The sequence below is a fragment of the Periplaneta americana genome, chromosome 14, assembly GCF_040183065.1.
Source record: "Periplaneta americana isolate PAMFEO1 chromosome 14, P.americana_PAMFEO1_priV1, whole genome shotgun sequence".
In the NCBI taxonomy this organism is placed as follows: Eukaryota; Metazoa; Arthropoda; class Insecta; order Blattodea; family Blattidae; genus Periplaneta; species Periplaneta americana.
The window spans coordinates 75,863,181-75,887,792 of NC_091130.1; the positions used below are offsets into that span (position 1 = coordinate 75,863,181).

The window sequence follows — 24,612 nt, forward strand, 5'->3', positions numbered from 1 at the left end:
CTATATTAGGCAGCCAGTATATTGTATTAGTAATTTTTGTACCCATTGTGATTTTATCATTCTACTTGTCTATACATACATATTTTATATATATAGAGTCTACATACATATTTTATATATATATATCATTATTCCCCTATTTTTTTTTTCATTTTTGCACTTGCGCTTTTTGTATTAGTATTTGTAATTTTATTTCTATTTCTTATTTGCTTCTTCTCTCTGCATTTGTTTTTCGTATATGTCTATTTGTATTCTGATGATGTCGTAGATAATGCCTGATGACCTTAACTCCGCCAGATGAAATAAATATATAAAATAGATTCTCCATATTCTCTTAAGAGAACAGATAATGTTGTAGCTGCAGAGCCATTCAATGAAAACGTTAATTGGAAATACTGTATTCATTTACAGGGTAACTGCAAGAATTGTTGCCATCATCGTAAAATTTATAAAAATCTAGTGCAACTACATCCAATTTAGTATAATATTATTCAAAATATAAGTAATTTCAGCAATATTAAAGCTTTCCGAAATTAGATTTATCTTTTAGGAAATGATTTTCCTTTTCTAAAATTAACTTTACATTTTCAGAACTTTTCTTATTACTATTTATGAAACTGAAATTACTAGCCTATTTACGAAATTATATACACTTTTTCCGAATAGGCCTGTGATTGAACATTTCCAGAAATTGAGATTGAAAAGGTATAGTTATGGTTCAAACTATCCAGTCTCCTTAAAAAATTCAAAATGAAATTAAAGGAGAATGATTACTAAAAAAAAAAATATATATATATATGTAATACACCGTACTTATATACTTATACGTTTTTTCTTTTCTTCTTTTTTTTTTCGCAAAATTCTTTCTAAGCCATCGACGTACTTTAGGCGACAGCGCGTTTACCTGCTGATCAGGAACTGCGTGAGTTCGATTCGAGCTTGGTATAGTTACCTGGTTGGGTTTTTAAGAGGTTTTCCCCTACTATAAGGCTTATGACAGGTGAATCCGCGGCCTCATGTCGCCAAATATCATTTCGCTGTCACCAATTCCATCGACAGTAAATGTCAGTAGTTGATACAGCACCGTTAAATAAGAACTTAAAAAGGCTTTCTACTCCTTTGATCACTCTAGCCCAGCTGTGGCGAAAATGCGATCATACGCCGAGCCAATGTGTGACCTGCAACGTGCATAGCATCTATGGAGGGAGGCGGACACCCGAAGGAGAAGTGAAGCAACTGTCTGACTTATTAACGGATTTTCATTTTCCTTACATCAAGCACTTAAATGTAATTTTATACACTACAAGGTTACAAACTAATGTTTAGTTCGTATAACGAAGAAAGAAATAAACAAGAAAACATAGGACACATTATTACAACCTGAAATTAATTGTCTTTAGAATGTCTCTGCGACAGAGTTTCAAAATCAGGAATTATGTCACTTAGTGCCAGTCGTAGTTGATCACGAATGTATTTTTCTGTTAGTCGTGATCTAAATTTGGTTTTTACTATTTTCATTGTTGAAAATATTTTTTCACAAACGTAAGTTGTAGCGAACATGGCTTCAACAGAGAAAGCGAAAGAACGAAGCTTCGGATATTCATTTTTTGGCAAAGGTTTGAAAGTTCAACATTTGTCAAGTCCTTACATCTAGCTTTCATTTAACAACACATTGTAAATCTGTGAGTTTAAATTGAAAATCTAACCGCATTATTCGTACATCTGCTGAAAAAGGATCGACGTACGGAGATGATGATGATGATGATGATGATGATGATGATGATGATGATGATGATGATGATGATGATACTTAAGCTTTTAATGTTTCATGAGTCACATGTAGTATAATGCTGTTTTATGTTATACAACCGTTTTCCTCGTAATACTTGTGAAGAAATCATACATTTAATATTCTCATCATATCGGCAGCAAAAAAATGCGTCCTCCTATCCTATTTGAAACTTTTGTTTTTGTAGACGTACATGGTTTCGTGAGAGACATTGCGACGATACGCCACTCGCAGGTCAGAGATAAATACAAATGGAACAGAGTTTGACTTCGGTGAGTGAGGGGATGGATGTTGGGGGAGGTAGGAAGCAAGAGAAACGCATAGCTATCAATGCGAGCCACAATGTGCTCATGAGTCACATTTTCGCCACGGCTGCGTCTAGCCAAAGTCAAATATTCTGTTCGGGACGTTATTGTTAATAAAAAGAACAGGGTTGATATACCAGAGCCTGGCTTATCAATTCTCTTGGGCCAGTTTTTAATTCACCTGTAATTAATCAGATTATACCAAGGCCCAAACATTAGCATATGGTATCTACTGTATATACTGGATAAATGATCTTTTCACTCCTTGTTTTTGACGTGATAAGAGCCCTTAGTAACATTAACCTACTATGATAATATGACAGTAGGGGATCGATATTGTAGGCCTATACTGCTTTATATCTACAGAAGAAACAGAACTGGTGTTTCATTTTGCACTCCACAAAACTCAGAGACTTTGTTACGAAACCCTTTTTTATATCTGTGAGAAGCGAGTCCTAGCGTGTCTAAATAGAAGAGTAGGGGACGGAAGTGAACCAATCAGAAACAATTATTTTGTCTAGTGAGGTGATCTCTGCCTGGTTTTGTAGTCCAGTGTTCTCGTTACGTGTTCGCGTTGTGTTGTGATTTTATTAGCGCTTGAAATTATAATAATTCCGCCTTCATTGAATGACTGCAAATTTACCGGTGAGTTAATTAATACAAACGCTTCTTTTACAGTATTACGTAGTAGTAGGCAACGCTCAGATTTTGTTGGAGATGAAAGACGGTGCGTAATTTGTTCTTAATTGAAATGTTTCATTACGCCAATATACGTATTACTCTAAATGGCGGACATTTTTGTTTTACAATAAATAGATGCTTATCTTTATTTTGCAAAGGAATAATGAAGAACTCGATTATTTTTTAATTTGCAGTCGCACTATTGTTTTCTTTGCTAACGCTACGTAGTGTATGCTTAACCTACAAATATAGAGACGTATTAAATATATTTCTAGAGATATTCTTTTAACGTTTATGATTTGTCATTAAAAATTAATTGTTAAATTGAGTTCATATTTTGTACGAAGTATGGAATTGTCAAAGAGTTGAAAACTGTAAGAGAACAGCAGACTTGAGAATTGTAAATTTATTGACAGTTTTCCATTCAACTGAACCAAACCTTTCTGTTACGTATGGTTATTTTTAATCTACTTCGATTCGTAAGGTGATGTTTTATCAAGCGCATATTTATGTAGCCTATTAGTAAAGTAGATTTAGGACAATATTTTATTGATATATTGATCTAATTAAATTTCTGTTTAAAATGTCTTAAATTTCTGACGTTAGTTACTTTAAGGAAAGAGACTAGGTTTATTAAACTTTAAGCGATTTCATAACCACAATATGTACAATATAAACCATTTGATTAGCATTGCCCACTTACCAGCAATGGAGAATTCCGATCATTCAGTAGGACCTATATTTTTATGGCTATAAGCTCTGTTCTAAACTATAAACAGGATTTGACATATTCTGAATAACTTTTTTTTGACAATTTGATTCATATTTAAATTTGCAAATTTTATACAGAATAGCAAAAAAGGTCAAGGTAGAGTATACACCGGAAACTGAACGAATATTTCACACTTTTATCACTGCCAATGTGACGCTGTAAATCAAATTTCAACACTTTTATCACAACCACAACACATTTAAATTTTTACTGCACTTGTATATGGAATTATCACTGCATTAACGCATTGATTCATTTACACGCTTAACGAACTAAATGTAATTATGAAGAATGGAGACGAAAGACGTTCGCCATCACGTTCCACTTCTTCCACTAGGTTTCGACATGTACACCAAGGCGAGCAACATTTGCAAACGAAATTATACTATTATAGTAGTATAGGTGTAGTATTATGTGTCAGGTTATGTTGGTTTGATTAGATGTGTTTATGTGACAGGTTAGGTTGGGTTTGATGAGATGTATAGTATTATTACTATGTTGACGACACATTAAGGGAATATGGCCGTATTCTTCATTCACGGACGACGTTGTTTGTATATAAGTAAGGTACGTATTTAGGGCAGGTTCAGTAGGCATATAGCTCTCCCAGTAATCACATCAATTTCTAATAATCAATAGTATCAATCCAAGGCATTTTCAGGGTATTTTAGGAAGTTTCCTATAGTGGCCGGGACATAAGTAACCTTCACCAAAGTGATTCCATACAAATGATTTCTGAAAATTGCACACAAAGTGTTGAAATCCTGACACTTATTGTTTGTTTATTTATATATTTTTGTTTGTCTGTTATTTATTTATTTATTTACTAAATTAATAATAATTCAGATATTCATTCATATATTATGTTTCCCGTTAAAACACGTATTAATGTTCTTCTTTAATTTTCTACACATTTTCCTCGTTAAAATATATTCGTTTCGGTAATTACAGTATCTATAAGTATTGCTTTTGTTTTTTTTAACGAAATTACTATTTTAATACCACTGATTATAATTCTTAATGTGAAAACACTTAGAAATCGTAGTTTATATTTCAAATATTCATTATGTATAAGGTCTCGCCCACCTCACATATTTATGTATTTACGGATATCGGCCAATTGGAAGTGGTCCTCAGCCATGTTGCGGAGTTTGATGTGTAACTGAATTTATTTCCGCGTGTACATTCCAGATCAAATCAAGAAGTTCGCTTCGTGCTCCGGTTACACGTCTTGCATATTATACGAAGGTTAGGTTTGGTTAGTTTAACTTTTTATTAACCAAGTCCGCGCATGCGCAGACAGCCAAGATAATCCTGTCGCGAATCGCACGTGTTTAAGTCGTTGTTTGATGAAGTGACCTTAATTCGATATTAGATTTTGTCTTTATCACTTTGACATTAGTTCTGGTGATGGAAGAAGCGTGTAGTTATGCGTCTCGTGATGATGTGTATAAGTCGTACTTACGTATTTACGGATGTCGGATATTTAACAGGGTTGATGTTCAAGAAGACATATCCAGATCATCATGACCGCATGCATTATTTTTTCATGGAAGTGGGAGAAATGTATCCCCCTCTTCATTCATTACTGTATGGCAAGTGATCGTAGTTATTTAATGAAGTGTTTCGTTGTTGACATAGGTTAGGTTATGTTAGACTATATTAACTTAGGAATGTCGAGTTGATCGTTATTATAAATGGAAATATAATTTTCAAGTTGTCTGTATCTAAACTTTTTTCATTTTTGATTTTACGAATTTTTTGAGTTTTCAATTTACTTGCGAAAGTTTGGAGTTTTTGGATATTTTTTCAAACTTACTCCAAATTTTAACGTTTTCCGCTTATTTATTCATAGTGTTTTCATTTTTTTGACAAGCATGGGGGGTTTTTAGAAAATATTTTCCTCGAAAGGACAGAAGCAGTTGTTCTGAATATTTACATAATCGACACGAAAACCATATTTTTTCTGTTTCTTTGCTGAATAATCTGTATATTTTTGTCGTTAAAACCATATTTTTTTCTATTTCTTTATTGTACTCGTATGATCTATAAATTTTTGTCCATAAACCATATTTGTGTTCTGTTTGTTTATATAATTTATTATTCGTTTATTCATAATGTTCTGCCCAAGGGCAGGTTTTTCATTGCAAACCCAACATTCTCCAGTCTTTCCAATTTGCTGCCTTCCCCTTAGTCTCCGCATATGATCCACATATCTTAATGTCATCTATCGTCTGGTTTCTTCTTCTGCCCCGAATTTTTCCCTTTCACCATTCTTTCCAGTGCATCATTCAGAAGGCGTTTCTTCTCAACCAGTGACCCAGACAATTCCTTTTCCTCTTCCTGATCAGTTTCACCATCATTCTTTTTTCACCCACTCCTTTCAACACAGCTTCGTTTCTTATTCTGTCTGTTCATTTCACACGCTCCGTCCTTCCCCTTATCCACATTTCAAATACTTCTAGTCGCTTCTCTTCATTTCGTCGCAAAGTCCATGTTTCTGTACCATACAAAGCCACACTTTACACAAAGCACTTCACTAGTCTCTTCCTTAGTTCTTTCTCCAGAGATCCGCAGAAAATGCTACATTTTCTATTAAAAGCTTCCTTTGCCATTTCTAAACTCCTTTTGACTCCTTGGCTGCAGCTCATGTTGCTGCATATAGTACAACCCAAGTATTTGAAGCTGTCCACTTGCTCTACTGCCTCATTTAGAATTCGGAAGTTTACATTGTTTACTTTTCTTCCTATGACTATTATTATTATTATTATTATTATTATTATTATTATTATTATTACAAGAACTACTACTTCGAATATAAATTATTATTATTATTATTATTATTATTATTATTATTATTATTATTATTATTATTATTATTATGTTCTTCGTCTTCTTTGCATTTATCTTCATTTCATACTGCTCACAGTTGTCATTTACCTTCACTAGCATATTCCTTAGTATCATCTCCTCTTCTTCTAACAACGCCATATCATCAGCAAATCTTATTCTTCCTCCTACTATCACTCCTCGCGTATTCTGAAAATAGTTCTTCACTATATCCTCCAAGTAGATATTGAAAAGAGTAGGTGATTAAGGGCTTCCTTGTTGTACTCCTCTCCCTATTTGTCTTCCTCTGACATTTCGTCGGCCTGGATAGCGGAGTCTGCATAACGCTGGCCTTCTGTGCTCGGGGTTGCGGGTTCGATCTCGTCCCAGGTCGATGGCATTTAACTGTGATGGCATTTAAGTGTTCTTAAATGCGACAGGCTCCTGTCAGTAGATTTACTGGCATGTAAAAGAACTCCTGCAGGACAAAATTCCGGTAGACCGGCGACGCTGATACAACCTCGGCAGTTGCGAGCGTCGTTAAATAAAGCATAAATTAATTTCTTCTGACATTTCTTTTCCTATCCTGACTTTGACTCGTTTGATGTAAAGGTTACTGAACAGTCATGGTCGACACTGCTGTTCGTTCACATTTCAGAATCTTCGGATGTACTCTGTCATCTATTACAGTAGAGAGGGGAGCGATTGGTAGGATTTTTACTACTTATATATAGAATTGTTTATTTTAGGCCATTTTTTCAGCATTTCAAGTCATTTTCTAACATGGGTTATTTATAAGGTTTTTTAGGTCATCAAGATCAGCGCTCTATTTGTCATAGTTCAATACTAACGGCTCTCCAGCAAACCAATTCAGTGAAACACAGTAATTCATTCTATTGAAAATATTTGCACAAATACATATACAATACAATAAAGATATAAAGCGAAAATAATTTCTAATAGTGCAACATATTAATTGCATTCAGTTTATTTCTCTGTCAATCTTGCACACAATCCTTTTACATAGGCTAAGGACAAATTCCTTAAAATTCTAAGTATCACAAGAACATTCAACCTAGATCATAAACATTTCATGCAATTGCAGGAAATCTATGAATTCCCCATCACTTTCTTTGCAACACTGTACAGTAACATACATTTTTAATCTTCGAGCGTAAGTAAAATTGAAATATAACAATAAATTCCTTAATCAAAAATTCCAAAGTTACTAGAAAATTTCGGAACTATTGGTAAATGAAATTTTTATGAACTTGCAGTAGCAGTGTATAGAAAACGCTTCATTTCAATTACTATATTGTGTTGAGAAGTGAGAAACCATGGAGCTTTACTGGGTTTGTTACTAGGAAGAATGTGACGTGGAAGTTGTGGAGAATTTAGAAATTAAGACATACATTAATGTATAAGAAATTATTCAACGAACTATCAGCAACTGCTAGCTTTACGTTCAGCGCTGCAATCTGAAAATTAACGGCGTTCTAGGTTCATAGGTCCAAACTCAACTGAAGGCGATATACAGAGTGAATCTTCTCATCCTGCGGATTGGTAATTAGGCAAATCTTCATTTTACAAACGATGCGAAATGCAGGTGCTCACAAGTGACCCACCACATTCACCAGCCAATCCGATAAGGCTACGATGCTATCTTCTGTTAATATGATCATTCAATGCCTTATGTCTGTCATTTCATGTAGGCTACTGTAATGTTATTCGCATTTATTTGTTATGTTCAATAAAGGAATTCTAATAGCGACTTGTGGTTTAATTGAACTTACATAATTAATACCAACTTGTGATTTAATTGAAATTGACATAATTAATCGTTTTACATTAACCCATATCAGAGAAATATTATTATTTATCTCTTCCGTGCCAAACTATCAGCTTCCGTTACATGACCCTACAAAAAATATCTTCAGATGCCAGGAACCTCAGACCTTCACCTCTAAAGCCCAGCGCGTACACAGCTGCGCTAGTGGAATATGAGTCGTGCCACACCGGGGCACATAGTAGCTAAATTGGCCGAAATCGATACGACGCAGGGGACGGTGTTTACGGCATAGACAGTAAAATCGCGGGATTGTATAACTTACAAATCCGCAGAATAAAATGATTCACCCTGTATTTTTAACAGCGATAAACTTTTTATGGTTTCCTTTAGAAATAAAATGACGCTGTTCTATCCCTGAAGTAGATTACTGTAATCTTACATGTTTATTAAAATTTGATTTTGATTTTATTTCGATAAGTTGTTACAAATTTTTACAAATTTTAGGAAACTGTACTTTAAATCCCCAAATAATACAGAAACATAACAGACTAAAATTATGTTGTACTCTTGCTGTTCCAACTCTTATGTACCGAAGTGAAATTTGGGTCCTTAAACGAAGAAACATCAGCAGATTACGAGGTACAGAAATTATATACATATGATGCGAACTGTCGGATTTACTATGCTCGACGACCGGAGAAACGAAGATATTTTAGAAGAACTCCATATGCAGCCACTGGAAGACAAACTATCTTAAGGGGTTAGGTACAGTTTATAGCAGTAAAAATTTGGAAATATTCAACATGTTTTTCCTCCATTACTGTATCTTCTACAATAATGAAAATTGGTATGTGTAAAACACAGTCCTTCTGCTATATGAAAAAAAAAATATTTTCACTATTTAAAAAAAAATTTACATTTTTTTTCCTTTCAAAATTCAGTTCACTGTGCAGTGATGAAACGTTTCCCACATAACTAAAAAACTATCCAACATTCTGTGATTAAATTTTTTGTGTGCATTTATGTATGTCATATCTACAATATGATGCAAGATCACTTCTCTACCTTTGATAGATTGTCTGATAAAAATAAATTAATTTAAAAAAATGGTCAAATATCAGCATTTTCTTCTAACACAAAATAAAAAAAAATATTATTTATTAACGAATGTAGTTGAAAGATCACGACATTGTAAACATGAGTTTCAGCAATAAAATAAAAGAGAGAGAACATGAAAAAGTTAACAAGTTTATGAGTTATGAGGAAACGCTTCATCACTGCACAGTAAACTGCGACAATTTTGAATTTTGAAAAAAAAAATAAAATAAAATAAACGTCAAACTATATTTTTTTCATATAGCAGAAGGACAAGTGTTTTACGCCTCCCAATTTTCATTATTGTAGAAGATACGGTATTGGAGGAAAAAAAATGTTGAATATTTCCAAACATTTTACTGCTGTAAGCTGTACCTAACCCCTTAATATCGAGAAAGATGGCTTCAGCATGTATCCAGAATGTCACCAAATAGGATACCAAAATACTCTTACAGTATAAGCCACAAGGACTGCGAAGACCAGGACATTCAAAGAAAATACTTCTAGTCCCTGTATAACTGGAAGAGGTCAAACTGGCCTAATTTTACGAATGGTGTAGATTGATGATGATATAGAAATTTTATTTTAAGTAGTCATTTGTTGTTTTTAATTATGCTGTTTGCGAGGGTTCTTTGCTATATTTCTCGGCAACGTAAAAATTAAATTCACGAGGTTGCTCATTGTGACCTGAAAACACTTGGATTTGACCAACCCTCCACTTGTAAGAAGTGAAGAACTCAATGTGATTGGAGTTGAACAGGAAAGTGAATACTTAATATTTGGAAAAATGTTTCATGGAGGACTGTATCTATATTAGGGTGAAGTGAAAACATGAAGTTTATGGAATCAAAATGTAATACCACGGAAAAGTTGTGGGGTGATAGAAAGAACAATGCAAAATATATTTTCTTTAGATTAATATTTAGATGTGCCCTAAGAGCATCATATTTTGAAATTTTCACAAAATTTTGAGGTTCAGACTTTTAAGCGAGAGAACATTCTACAGAGATTTAATGTGCACAGGATACCAGGAACATGTAAAAAAATAACATGTTACAAGACTCTGCATATTTTTGGTCGCCTGTTGTTTCATCTTGAAGTGTCACAAAAATCTCAATTTATAAGAAAATTGGGAATAATTTCACAACTCTTAGGTATGATATAATTAATATAATAAAATTAATGGAAATTCATTCTTATGTCGCAGGGTATTTAAATCGGAATATCTCTAATATTACTACAAGAAATCAAACCTTCTACCCTGTATTCGAAATGCCAGAGGGGCTGAACCCATCACAATTACCTATCTACCATGACGTAATGAAATATTATCTATGGGTCAAAAATGAGTTATAATCTAACTTCAAATCAAAAGAATCTACTGTTGGAGAGATTTCAGGAAACTGTCAAAACTAAGGAAATTCTGGTAAAGGCATACATTCCGAAAGTTAATCATACAAGAATATTACAACTGATTCGTGCTTACCATGATCAATGCACAAACTTAATGAAGTATTTTAAGAAACGACATAGTGACGACAACTAAAATGACAACATTATATAATTCAAAGAAGAAAAACAAACAAACTATTTGATATATGCAGTTGCAAATGCAAAAAACATTAATACTGTAGGCCTAATTTTGATAAAGACCGCCTTGTCCCAAAATAAGAAAATGTTCTACTAGAGCAAAGAACAGGCAGAAGGATGATAATTGGACCCGTTGATTTAGTTACCACTCAGAAAGAAATGAAAAGGAAATCAAGAATAAATTCTAACTAAAAAAAATGAATTGAGTGAAATGGAATTTTTTAAATATTTTATGTAAAATATTGTATACTTTGTTGCATTGGATTTCCTAAAAAATACCGTTTACTGAAACTCCAATTTAGTCTTCCAAATAAAGTTTAAATATGCGATTTTACAGCAATTAATTAGCTATGTAATGAAAAACAAAATAATAGAACAAATATACAAAGAGGAAAAAAAATTGTAATTTTAAGAAACTTCAAAGCCCTCGGGTCACCTCAAAAATTAAATATAGAAATTCCATATTTTTCACATTCCTAAGTTAAGTGAAAATACAGATTTTTGCAATTATTACATTTAGAAAGCAGATAAACAACTTCATGTATAGATTCACTCCACCCTAATTTATATGTTCTATTTGATGTATCCTGGTATTGAAGACTCGATGAAACCAAGGAACAGCGCTCGACGACACCACGCTTGCAATTTGACAGATATAATGAGTCTTCTTTCACAGAAACAAGCATTCGATAGGTCAGTAAAGGCATGTTGTCTGTTTTTCCATGTCTAACTATCCGTACATAACTTAACCTAATCTCTGTGTGTTTACGATGAGTAAATTCATGGTGATAGGCTAGATAACTGTTGCGTATGCATTCTTAACTCTCCACGCATGTTCCATTGGATTTCTCGCTGATCCAGTCGACATAATACGAGACTTCTGTAAATACTCCAGGATACGGAGCAGCTGCGCAGGGCTTCATGGACCAGGAAGCTATTCCCACCTGCGTGCCGTTAACAAGGAGTGGGCCGCCAGCATCTCCCTAGAAATAAGCATTGCAATGTACTTTAAGGCCATGAAACTTTCCCATTTATAAACTTTAAAGTGCTAAATGTAAATCTTTTCAACAATCTAATATTTAGCCTTCCATGATATAATAAATATCATTATGAAAAAGTATATTTGATGACTAGCAATTTCTTAAAACCGACATTTCGAAACTGTCCTCAGGATCCTACTACTGTACTTACGAACTGCCGGTCATCCAGTCACTCTAGTCTGTGTCATTCATTTTATCTCACTTGACAGTATGTGTAATATCAGTATCATAACAGTCGGATCTGGATGAAGTGAAGTAGCTTATAATGAACATTCGACTGTGTTTCAGTGAGCTCTCATGCTCGGCTTACAAGGAGAGGACACGATCTGTATATCACCGAATTAAATCAGATTTTGTGACATGAAAATACAAGAGGTACTGTTTAAAGTCATGCCTGGTATGGGTGGCCAATGACCCCTCGTTTTTGGTGTTTGTGACATACTTCCGTTAGGTGAATAATAGGAAAATGTTAGACTGTGTAAGGCGTAGCTCATGTGGTTGGATGCAGAGTTGTCATCCAGGCAACCCGACTTCGAATCCTAATGCCTTCTCATTTTTGAAGCTTGATATTATTATTATTATTATTATTATTATTATTATTATTATTATTACTATTACTATTATTATTATTACTATTATCATTATTTATTTATAATTATTATTTATTATTATTATTATTATTATTATTATTATTATTATTATTTTGGGCGACCGGGTAGCTCAGTTGGTAGAGCAGCTGGCTACGGACTGAAAGGTCCGGGGTTCGATCCCAGGTGGTGACAGGATTTTTTTCTCGTTGCCAAACTTTCAGAACGGCCCCAAGGTTCACTTAGCCTTCTATAAAATTGAGTACTGGGTCTTTCCCGGGGGTAAAAGGCGGTCAGAGCGTGGTGCCGACCACACCACCTCATTCTAGTGCCGAGGTCATGGAAAGCATGGGGCTCTACCTCCATGCCCCCCAAGTGCCTTCATGGCATTTGACGGGGATACCTTTACCTTTTACCTTTTATTATTATTTTAATTCACTTTCAGTTGTCAGTTCCTATATTCAAAGCCATGTTGAAATATGCGTGGTATGCATCAAAATTAATAAACGAACTAGAAGTGTTTGTGAATGTGAAGGATGTCTGTTTCGCAGTAGAAGTGCGCAAAAATGTGTGTGTCTGTGGACAACCTTCTTTCATTTGCTGTGCATGGTGCAGGAAATATGTATGTTTGTGTGTTTTTATGACATCATAATGAATCGGGTACAAAATGAAATGGAATAGCTGCTACAGAAATAGAACAAACACCAGTGACGCATCTTACCTTCCTACGTGAGGAGTATTTCATTGTTTATCTATCCTTAATAATACAATGTTAGTTAATTAGTAATTTTTTTAATCATGATGAAGCATTCAATACATTGAGAAATGTGATATAGGTATTTAAATAGGTAACTGTGATCACAATGTTAATCATTATTAAAAGAAAAAAACATAGGATCAGTTGAGATTCGAACTCAGGTTGCCTGGATAACAACTCAGCATCCATCCATATGGGCTACACTGTTACACAGTCTAATGCTTCCCTATTGAGCACCTAACGGGAGTATATCACAAACAATAGCCAATATTTTCAAAACGAGGGGTCATTGGCCACCCATACCAGGTATGACTTTAAACAGTACCTCTTGTACTTTCAGGTCACAAAATCTGATTTAATTCGGTAATATACAAAGCGTGTTCTCTCTTTGTTAGTGAACCTAAGAAGAATAACTTTAGGAAAAAAAAAATTAACGCTAACGTCACAAAAATATTTTCAAACAACCCCTTCTGCATGAGCGTCACGATACTGGTTCTGTAACCGAGCGAGGTGGCTAATGCGTTAAACACGGAACTCGCATTCGGGAGATCCGCGGTTCAAATCCCCGGACAGATCAACTTGATAGTCCACACCTGTGGAGCAACGATCAGCGAGTCTGGCTGCGAAACCAGGTGGCCCGGGTTCGAATACCGGTTGGGGCAAGTTACCTGGGTGAGGTTTTTTCCTGAATTTTCCCTCAATCCCATACGAGCAAATGCTGGGTAACTGGATCCTGGGCTCATTTCACCGACATTATCACCTTCATTTCATTCAGACGCTAAATAACCTGAGAAGTTGGTACAGCGTCGTCAAATAACCCAATAAAAATCAACTTGACTGTGGTTTTTCTGTGGTTTTTAACGGTTACTTAGGGAAATGCCGGGTTGGAAATTTAATTGCGATGGTCCACTTGCCTTCCTCTTCCCTGTAGAAAAATAATTTAGATTTTATATCATATCATTCATCATCGTCTCATTCCATAAGCATATTCAGGTCATGATGCATGTCTTCGTCCGCTTACAGGAGGGGCGTCCTCTCCGAAACTCTCTCTGGGTTCCGAGCCTTTCGCAATATCTCCGCCAGGATTCATTCCTTAAGAGTATTTCCGAGGGCGCTTCAACACCTTAGAAGGGATGTCGGAATGGATCCTGTGCTGTTTGGTCACCTTGGCGGTATGAAATTAAGGCGAGAGGTATAGGGTGCCCATTGGGTGTGCGAGTGAGTGTTTTCATGAGGCCGGTGGGTTGGTACACCTCATTCTCATTCATCCCATAATTCTAGGTGCACACTAGGCCACTGTCGAGCCGATGTGCTGAAGGGTCGTCCCTAACTCGCCTCTAGCGCTGAATACTACTACTACTACTACTACTACTAGTTCTGTAACAGTTATTTTGGTCGCATTTACGCCTTGGTAAAGGTGAATGAGTATCCAGGGAAAGTCATTGACCAAGCCCAGCCCAGCCCAGCCCACAACAACTTCCAACTCGCATATTAAGGGGGAGGGGGGAATAGAAAGAGAGCACAAGGAAAGTCCTTGGACTTCAGCAACCTCTGCTGCGAACCCATAAGATAAATGAGAGGGGAAATGTTGGGAAGGGGAATAACAGATGAGTAGCAGTGCTATAATTGTCAGTTTAGTTAAAAGATTTAAACCGCTAACATTATGTCGAAAAAAGTCCAACTCAACCATTGAATTATTCACCGTTGCATTCAGTCAAAGCTTAAAGTGTTTTCTTTGCAAGATAAGGCAAACATTATAGGTGACATTAAACTAGCACGCCTTTCTCAAGCGGACATGTGGGAACACAGACTCTGAAAATATATCTAGAAACATTGCAATTGCATATCACTGATTATTTTAGTGTAAATGGAATATAAAATTGAAAAGAAAATGTGTTTATATTTATTGTTTATCAATAGATTCCACAACAATAAAATCAGTTCTATTTTAGATATTCTATTTTGTCTGTTATCAGTAGAGATCAAACAATTCCTTCGTGAACACGAAACCAGCGTATATTTGACTCGAGTATTGTACATGGCGTCAGAGGGAAGGGCGTTAGAATTATTTTTTTGGTTACAGCAACAGTGCTGAACTGTGGTGCTACGTGTCCAGTGCGTTAGTAAGTGAGCGAGTCGATTTCTAACCTGTAGCACTATATTAACCTTCCTATTATGTTCGAAACTTTGTCACACATGTTGTGAATGGGTCAATTTGACCCAGGATTTGAAAAATGGATATAATAGTAAAACATCTTCTTTTATTTAAGCCTTGGTTCAAAAACAGCATATAATATCCTATTTTCCAATGTGTGAACACAAAATAATTACCAGTTTATTCTATGCATATGTTGCAATAGGCCTAAAATGTTTGCATGATCTTGGCTTTGCACCTATCTTTCTTCGGTCTACATTTATTTTTGTTGCACTTTCTTCCGAACTCGTTCCTGGAACATTTTCCAAACTTAGTTTAATCTTCTGAGGCAGGCTTCTTGTCATCTTTTTTTTTTCTCGCATTACTTGTGTTAATTGTAGGCCTAGTCCATTTCCTTCAGGAACAATCTTCATCTGTACAATTTATTTGGATTTTACTCTCATGAACATATAATACATAAGCATTTATTCCTGCAATATCGAGTAGACTACATTATAAAACACACAATCAGACCATCTTTTGGTACTCCTTTTGCAAGAGTAGGTACTGGCACGTTTATCCTTGGTGTCAATTCCTTCCTTCGTTTTGTTGTAATGTAGTATGATTTCAGGCTTTCTGTGTTCTTCTGAAGATAGACTGCAGTCGTGATGCACTGTGGACAGCAAAATCACTGATTTATTCTTCTAAGACACATACGACACCATAGTTACGTCGGACTGAAACCCGAAAATGGTTGGACACCCTGGTCTCGTGCAGTTCAGCTGCATATCTTATGGTTTGTTTTTTCTCAGAGTTCTGACTAACGTTAGATTCCTCTTGAGAAGTTTCTCGGCCAAAATATAATGATCTGTGATGCTACAGCCCACGAAGAGCCAAAACCGACCAGCCGGCTGCTGGCCTCACGCCCACATGCCGAAGCAGAGGTGAACGATCATCCAACCGGAATGGAGGTATCGTGTGGTTAGCATGATGAGCCCCCCAGCCGTTATAGCTGGTTTGCGTAACCGGATTTCGCTGCCTATCATAGCTCCCCAACTGCATCACGATGCTGAGTGGGCACCAGTCCCATATATTGGCCGAAATTTCATGAGAAAATTTCTTCCCTCAAGAGGACTCGAACCAGCGCGCATTCCGTAACGCGAGTCCTAGGCAGGATGCCTTAGACCACGATGCCACGGCGTGGGACCGGCCAAAATACATCCGGTAAAAAAATTGTTCGTGGTGATGTTTTGATCAGTCTTTTCAATTCTACCAACATTTCTGCCTTGGTTTGTTTCTCGTGGTCCACTTTCTGGCTTTGCTTTGCACACTTCTGCTGCGCAAACATATTATGCTGTTTTTATATCACAATTTTATACCATACTTCCCTATGGATTTTGAAAGTGTGTACTGGCGGAAGGGACATTTGTCTCGAAATGGCACCAACTGCTCTTATACTGCGACATCTTGGTAGGGTAAGAACATTTTTGATATGTAGAAAAAATATATAATAGCAGCCAATTTATCATGAAGTCACCTATCTGGTCGGACTGATTTGTTGTCAAACCTGAGAAACCTGCTAGTAGTATGAAAAAATTGAAGTGATAATGTTGCACAGAAAACAGGTCTACTATACATACTGTCCCATAGTTCTTGAAGTGATTATCCAGCAGATCTGTACACACCGGCTAATATCAGTGTGAGTGAGTGAGTGAGTGAGTGAGTGAGAGAGATTGTGAGAGTGTGTAAGAGTGTGAGAGTGTGTGTGTAAGAGTGAGTGTGTGAGACTGAGTATGTGTGAGAATGAGTGTGTGTGAGAGTGAGTGTGAGAGAGTGTGAGTGTGTGTGAGTGTGTATCGGAACACAACAACAGTACGTAACTCATAATTAAAATCAAAATCTGTGACTGGGTCTAAATGACCCAAACACAATAAATGTGTCAAATTGAAAAATATGACGAAGTACTATATTTTTGTGGCTAAAAGTAATAGCAAGTATTCCTAATGATGTTTTTTTAGGATTACTCAAAGTCCTGTGATATTACCGCTGTTTTTGTAGGTTTTGTGTTAATTTTGGTAAATGCAATGGGTCATTTAGACCCATTCACAATAGGAAGGTTAAGTCATTCTAAAATATTTAGGCTTTAATTAAATTTTACACGCCATAGAGGACTACCAAGAGTAAGTTAACAATATTACAATGGTTATATTTCACTCCAAATGTTTCGAACAGGAAGTGTGCAACATTTATATTCCACCGAACTATATTTTGTATTTGTGTCTAAAACCTGCTCTTGTTTACATCTGACCGCTGTGCAGAATTCAGACACACCCACACTGTATGGTTGAAGCGTAGGCAACCGCGTGCCCATGGAAGGAGAGGTTTCAACATTAGTTATCACTATCCTCAATTCAAACTAAGGGAAGACATTTCGGTTAAAGTGAACTTCGGATATGATGAGCCAAATAGCAAAGTCCCTCCCTAAAGATTCGCTATAAACGGAGTTGACTGTAATATCATAATAGTACATTATGCAACGAGCCTATAATGATAGTAATTAAGAAGCGAGTATGGATGTTTTCATACGAGCTTCTTAATTACCATTATAGGCGAGTTTCATACGACTTTTTATGCCCGACCATATTTCTAACTTGAAATTATTCAGATGTATACATTTTATTTGTATCTGACAAGATCGGAAGTGACTTGTTCTAGGTAGTGAATTGTGAGATGTGCGCAGACGCGAAAGTAATGATTTTTTTTCCGAGGAACAATAATGTCATTGACCTTGATGTAATCCCGTTAAACTTGGTATAACCTTGATTATTGAATTCGACATTGAAAAACGAGATGACAAATTGAATTTATTTGAATATTATTCACAATTAACGCTAATTATTATAGTAACAGAACATAACCTTCTGCGACAGTATTGGATTTCCAGCTTCCGTGATTTTTCGCTAATTCTCTTTCGATTGCATATCCGAGAATAATCGATACTTGCGGTTTTATAACGGTACAAAGCTGACTTGTCATTGGCTGAACACCTGTAAGCTGAGTTGTCATTGGCTGAAAACATCTGTACTTTAATGAGTAGGTGTACTTTAAATGACATGCATTAAAGGACTGCTACCAGGTGTATAATTACTACATTTCGGCATGGTCGAGCATAAAATAAAATACTTGCCTTGTCGTTGGTATTATCATCTAGATTATAGCTGTTACATTCGAGGGTAGCTGGTTCAAATCTTGCAGAGGGTGCTGTATTTTAGAGGACTTTCTTTTGGAGGGAAGTCAAGTGTGTATTTTTGTCGATTCTCTTAGGCGGAACGAATTCGAGTCCCGGTCTGGCCTGCAATTTTTCATTGTGGCACACAAGGTCGCAGTTGGGATTTTTCCGAGTTCCTCCGATTTCCCATATTAGACATTACAAAATTTCCTTCTGATCTGTTGCTGCCTTCGAGCGTGGGTTCGATTCCCACTTGAGTTGATTAGCTGGTTGGGATTTTTCCGAGGTTTCCTCCAGCTATAAGGTGAATGTATCTATGGCAAAACTCGCACTCATGTCGCCAAATAGTATCTCGCGATCACAAATTGAATTGAATTTATGTAACGTAATATTTGACACAGCATCGTCAGATAATCTAGTAAAAATAAACATTGTCACTTTTGAATGCCGATATTTGTATGCGTATAATTTGTGCGTAATTATTTTTATGTTCGACCATGCCGAAATGTAGTAATTATACACCTGGTAGCAATCCTTTAATGCATTTCATTAAAGTACACCTATTCATTAAAGTTCAGGTTTTCGATTATTCTCGGATATGCAATCGAAAGACAACGAGGGAAACGTCACGGAGGCTGGAAATCCAATACTGTCGCAGAAGGTCATGTTCTGTTACTATAATAATTAGCATTAATTGTAAATAATATTCAAATCAATTCAATTTGTCATCTCGTTCTTCAATTCTAAATCAATTTCCAGCTTATATCAAAATTAGTTCATGTTATTCTCAGATTATATCAAGGTCAATGACATTATTGTTCCTCGGAAAAAATCAATACTTTCGCGTCTGCGCACATCTCACAATTTACGACCTATGCACAAGGTCACTTCCTCTCTTCAATTAGATACGAATGAAATGAATACTTCTGAATAATTTCAAGTTAGAAATATGGTCGAGCATAAAAAGTCGTATGAAACTTGCCTATAATGGTAATTAAGACGCTCGTATGAAAATGATGGAACGAGCGCAAGCGAGTTTCATAAACAAACATACTCGCGTCTTAATTACTGTCATTATAGGCTCGTTGCATAATGTACTATTGATTGTCTATATCCACTAAAACGAACAGTTTATAAACGAAGTCAAATCTTAATTGTGGGATTGTTGAGAATGCATTTTGTATGTGAATGGGTTATTTATGAAAGGGCCTAAGCCTTGAATACTAAATTGTTAGCAGTTTAAAAAAACTGCTTACTGGCCGAAATTTTGAAATTAAGGCTGAAATAAAAATTGCATCATAAATTCTACTAAGAATTATAGAGTGTGAAACTTAGTCCTCTTCATATTTAAATCAATGTATCTACACCCAAAGAGCAGTATTACATTACAAACTCATTTTCACAAAATTAGCGACTTAGGCCCTTTCATAAATAACCCATTCATGTAATCCAGAAAAGTGTATGTTTTTAGTTGGATCGATATTACATCATTTCACTTCTTTTCGTTAATTTAAACTACAATATCATTATCAACATGCCAAAAAATTAATTAGTTTGTTGCAAATGCATTAAACGTAACCTACATTGGAAAACTACGTGTCACATGCCTGATATTTACTTTTATTTAGATTGTATGTTTTTGACGTAACTACATCTTTATGCCTGGTTAACGTAACCTTTCTTTCTCGTTAGCCACTGTCTTTATGGAGGATAGGCCTACAAGTGCAGAAAAAAATTATGTTTAAGGGAAAGCAGTGACGTTGTGTAATGACAACGGACCGTCGACAAAACACCATCTTAAATGTTACACTTAAAGCATAGAACGAGTCCATTTATATTATTTGGAAGGTGGATATTGTAAAAATGAAATAGATTTCAACCAGTATTGCGACGAAATCAAAGGAATGTAAAAATCACTTTTTGTCACAATTTTAAATGGTTGTATTGAGTTGTATATTAATAGTTTACGTGGTGGTGGTGGTGGTGGTGTTGTAGTAGTAGTCCCATAGATACAGGCCTAAGTTGCGTAAGTATATATTGAGTTTAGAACTTTTGTGTGAATAACTAATTTGATGATTTTATACGAATATGCGTTGTTCAAACCGAAATAGTTCACCAAATCTTGTTTCGTATCACCTATAACGACAGTCCATAATTCTAACGTGTACTCACAGTGCATTGTCCTTTGCCTCCTTCGGATACGCCTGCGCAAATGTTGGTCTCGTGAATAGTGTTGGTATGGAGGTTCTGACACATCTCGTCGCTGTACACCATCAATTCAACCTGCTGTAGTGTGTCTAGTAAATCGCCCCCTGTCTGACAACACATGGAAATAATAATAATAATAATAATAATAATAATAATAATAATAATAATAATAATAATAATAATAACAAAAGTTTTTCCAAAAGATCTAAACAAAATGATGGCTTATTTCTTGTCCACGAAAATATAAGTTTTTTTTTTTTTTTTGTATTTTGTTTTATGTTTTTTTTTTTTTATAAATTTGATTTTTGACATAAAAACCAATGTAAACTAGCTATTCATTAAGAATTAGATACAGCAGTCTTTTCTTGAATACGAAGTTGCAGTAAGGAAGGACAGAAGAAGTGTCTTGAAGAACACAAAAAGCTCTACTCGGAGGGACACAATTTGTCTCATTTCATATTTATTACTAGGGACCGCATTTTTATGTAATATGAAGGTGTGAAATATGTACATATTTATGTAAGAAAAATAGGCTGAATATGTACCAAAATATGTAAAATCATGAACATAATTAATATCAATACCTGGTAGGTATAGAATAGGTAAGAATCTCCAGTTGTGATTTCATAGAAGTACCCGACTTTTTTACCGCACACTTGACACATTACTATTTTTCCATAATTATGTAGTGAAAGCTTCGTCCATCGCAATCCATGATTTTATTTTTGTTGTTAGGTTTGAAGATACAGGGGCCATTTCAGTTAGTTAAAGGCAGGAGATAAACTCACTTGCACTTCATACTGTAAGTACTAAAACTAGAGAACTGAGTGAAATGAATGACACAACAGTACTGCAAGAACTGTTTCGCTTTACTGGATTAGAAGAAAATAAGAGGAGATGTGAGACATATGCATTTTAGCTGCTCCCTGTTAGAAACAAAGTACCTACTAAAACCTAAAACTATAGGCATTTACAAACTCTTCTCGTCGCACTCCACCTCATGAAGGCAACGCTACTTTCCGAGTGATTTTTACAGTACAAGAAAGTTGTATGAGAAAGGTTATCTTTTGTTCACTCATATTTACAGTGGGCGGTATGGGGTGAGTGCCTCTATTACTTCCTGGAACTAAGGACGTTATGTTTCTTCCCGAAATATATCCTTTCTTGGGTAGGTAAAACGGCTTTTTAAATCTGTGTATTTCAAATTGTAACCTTCCCCACCAGAATTTTTTCCCCCTTTTAGAGAAGTAAAAATGAATAAAATCCCTAAATATGTAGATTTATGTAATACCAAGCCGTAATATGTAATGTGGGGTAAATATGTAAAAATATGTAGTATAAAATTTTAATATATTAATGGTAATTACAAGATTCGCAAAGATTTGTTATTTATATACGGTTAGGTTGAAAGGAATATAATATGTAATTACATACAAGTCCGATCCCTATTTACTACCCACTCTTTCACAAATTCCTTTTTCTTTTTTTCAAAGAGAATCTTCAAGAAAAGAAAATACTGTAGTACACACGGTACGTATGCCGGGCTTTGTTACACATTTACGCATGAAAGAAATGCTGCTAATTAACAGAACTATGGACTTAAATTCATAAATTATCTGAAATATGATATATCAGTTGTCTTTTTACTTCTGATATTGCAGTTATATGCAGCACACATAGCAGGCATGATTTTTGTTTGTTTTTTTTTTTTTTCGTAGCTCTTACCTCCGCATACACAACGTTGTAAGCAGACGAATTTCTACAACGGTAGACGCTTATTTCATACCTGCCTTGTTTCGCGGTGGCACCGCAAAGAGAGCTGTACAGGACAACATGCCACTCTATAATCTCTTTCTAACTCGTTGAGTGAAATAGACAGAGCGACGGAGAGAGGTAGTGATTGTGTGGCAGCACAGTCTAGTAATACAGTCACGAAGCTTGAGTTGTGAGGGTGCTAGAAACAATAGACTGTGCCGGTACTATTTCGCTTTGTCTGTAATGAGGTGATATTAGCGATCCTAGTGGTTAGTAACTATCTAAGGATGCATATTTACTACGTATTGAGCTTCGTAACTGTATATACTAGACCAGTGATGTCAAAGCAAGCGCATTTTTCTGACCTTGACGTCGTGCGGGGGCAGCAAGCGCTAAGTATGGAAGGAGGAAGGGTTGTGTATATGAATAAGCAACCTGTTGGATTAAGAAAACAGTGGTGCACAAACTTCAAACGGAACCTGAAATTTTATGTCGTTATTTTTATATGGCTTCTTTCCGTTTAATATTATCTATATTGTCTGTAAAACGAAAGTACTAACACTGATTTCTTAATATTGCACTTATGTAACATAATAGAGAGTTAGGAAGGAATATTCACTTAAATTCCATAGTAGTATAATATTATACTGTATTAAGTGAATGAAACACATCATTCATAAAGAAAGTGATATTCCAAAGAAAGAGATTGAGTATGACATGGTAAGTTAGAATTTACATTGATGGTATCTTTAGCCTTAAAAAGTAATCAATAAACTAATCAAAACAATATTACAGTACAAAGCAAAGTTACCTAGACACTGTATCTGTTTTAAGTATAACTAATATTCGAAAGCAAAACTCTTATCGCATTATGCTTTTAAGGTGATATTAGTGAGCAACATCCTATCATCAGAATATTAAATTATTTTCTCGAAATCTGCTGAAGCTATAGAGCTGACATTTTTACAACACATGGGCACGTAACTTTTGCTTATGATGTAACAGTAGTTGCTTCGTTACTTCATTTCCTTATAAACAATTTCCATGCGAATATTTTTAAAATTTTCAATACACTATCTTCAGTAATACGTATATACGGTATATTAGATTTACGAAAACATTCTGTAAGGCTACTACATAAATAGGCCTATACCTGAAAATTTCACTTTTCTATACCAAAAGTTGAGAAAATATTTCTTTTGAATAAAAAAATCAAACTTTTGAAAAATGAGCATTAAAATTAAACCTTACATTCTTATAATGCACTTATACTTCTCAGGCAAATCTAAAAATTAACATGGATACAGTTTTAATAAGTTCTCTTCCCTTTATCTATTGAATCAGTGCTAGCCATACCTAAATATAGCTCGACTAAGTGGCATATACCACCTCTTTCGTCTGTCTCTTTCCTTTCCGCTGTAAAGCGCTCAGGCTCTCCTGGGCTCTAAAGCGCGCGCTTGCTCCTGTGGGCATCAATTGACATGCCTGTACTAGACTGTGGTGGCAGTTTAAGCTGTGGTGGGAGGTGTATTTCCTACGGAGCGGCTTTGCACTGTGAACTGTGTATTGCAGAACAGCCCTAAAATTTAATGTAAAATGAGTAAACACAGTTTGCTGTTACTTACGACGGGATAGCCCCAGCCGAGCAGGATGGCAGTGGGGTGATTTGCCGTGGTTTCGTTCTGTTCCGGAAGGGTGACGAGCTGAACGGCATCATCGAGACTAATGGGGGAGGAGAGCTGAAAGAAATATGACTTACACTGAATTAGTCTGTGCAAACTTCTTAATTCTAACATTCGTTTACTGTAGCCTACGTATACAGGTCGGGCCGTAAGTCACATTACCCTTGTAATGTTTCAATATTTTTAATATTATAAAGTCATTAAGCAGCGTTACCAAACGACGGCCCAACTACGGGTTGCTGTGGTAGGAGCATTCAGGAATATAGCAGAAGACTTTATTCGCAAAATCTTTCGTTTAACAAGACGTCGATTCAGTTATGTCATGATAATGACGGTGCATACACAGATCTTTTAGATGAATAATGTATGT

The 24,612-nt window shown here is 35.5% G+C and overlaps 1 protein-coding gene across 2 annotated transcripts in view; it reads right to left on the reverse strand.

The window, feature by feature from the left end:
• Nucleotides 1-7,250: 7,250 nt before the first annotated feature.
• The window catches only part of LOC138713464 (chymotrypsin-1-like), a 42,501-nt gene continuing 25,139 nt past the window's right edge, over nucleotides 7,251-24,612 (reverse strand). For both annotated transcript variants that reach the window (XM_069845589.1, XM_069845588.1), the window contains exons 5-7: nucleotides 24,186-24,299; nucleotides 20,770-20,913; nucleotides 7,251-11,833 (exon numbers count right to left, since the gene is read on the reverse strand). In XM_069845589.1, coding sequence (XP_069701690.1) covers nucleotides 11,669-11,833; nucleotides 20,770-20,913; nucleotides 24,186-24,299 — 423 coding nt within the window. In that variant the 3' untranslated portion in view covers nucleotides 7,251-11,668. The remainder of the gene's footprint in view (nucleotides 11,834-20,769; nucleotides 20,914-24,185; nucleotides 24,300-24,612) is intronic.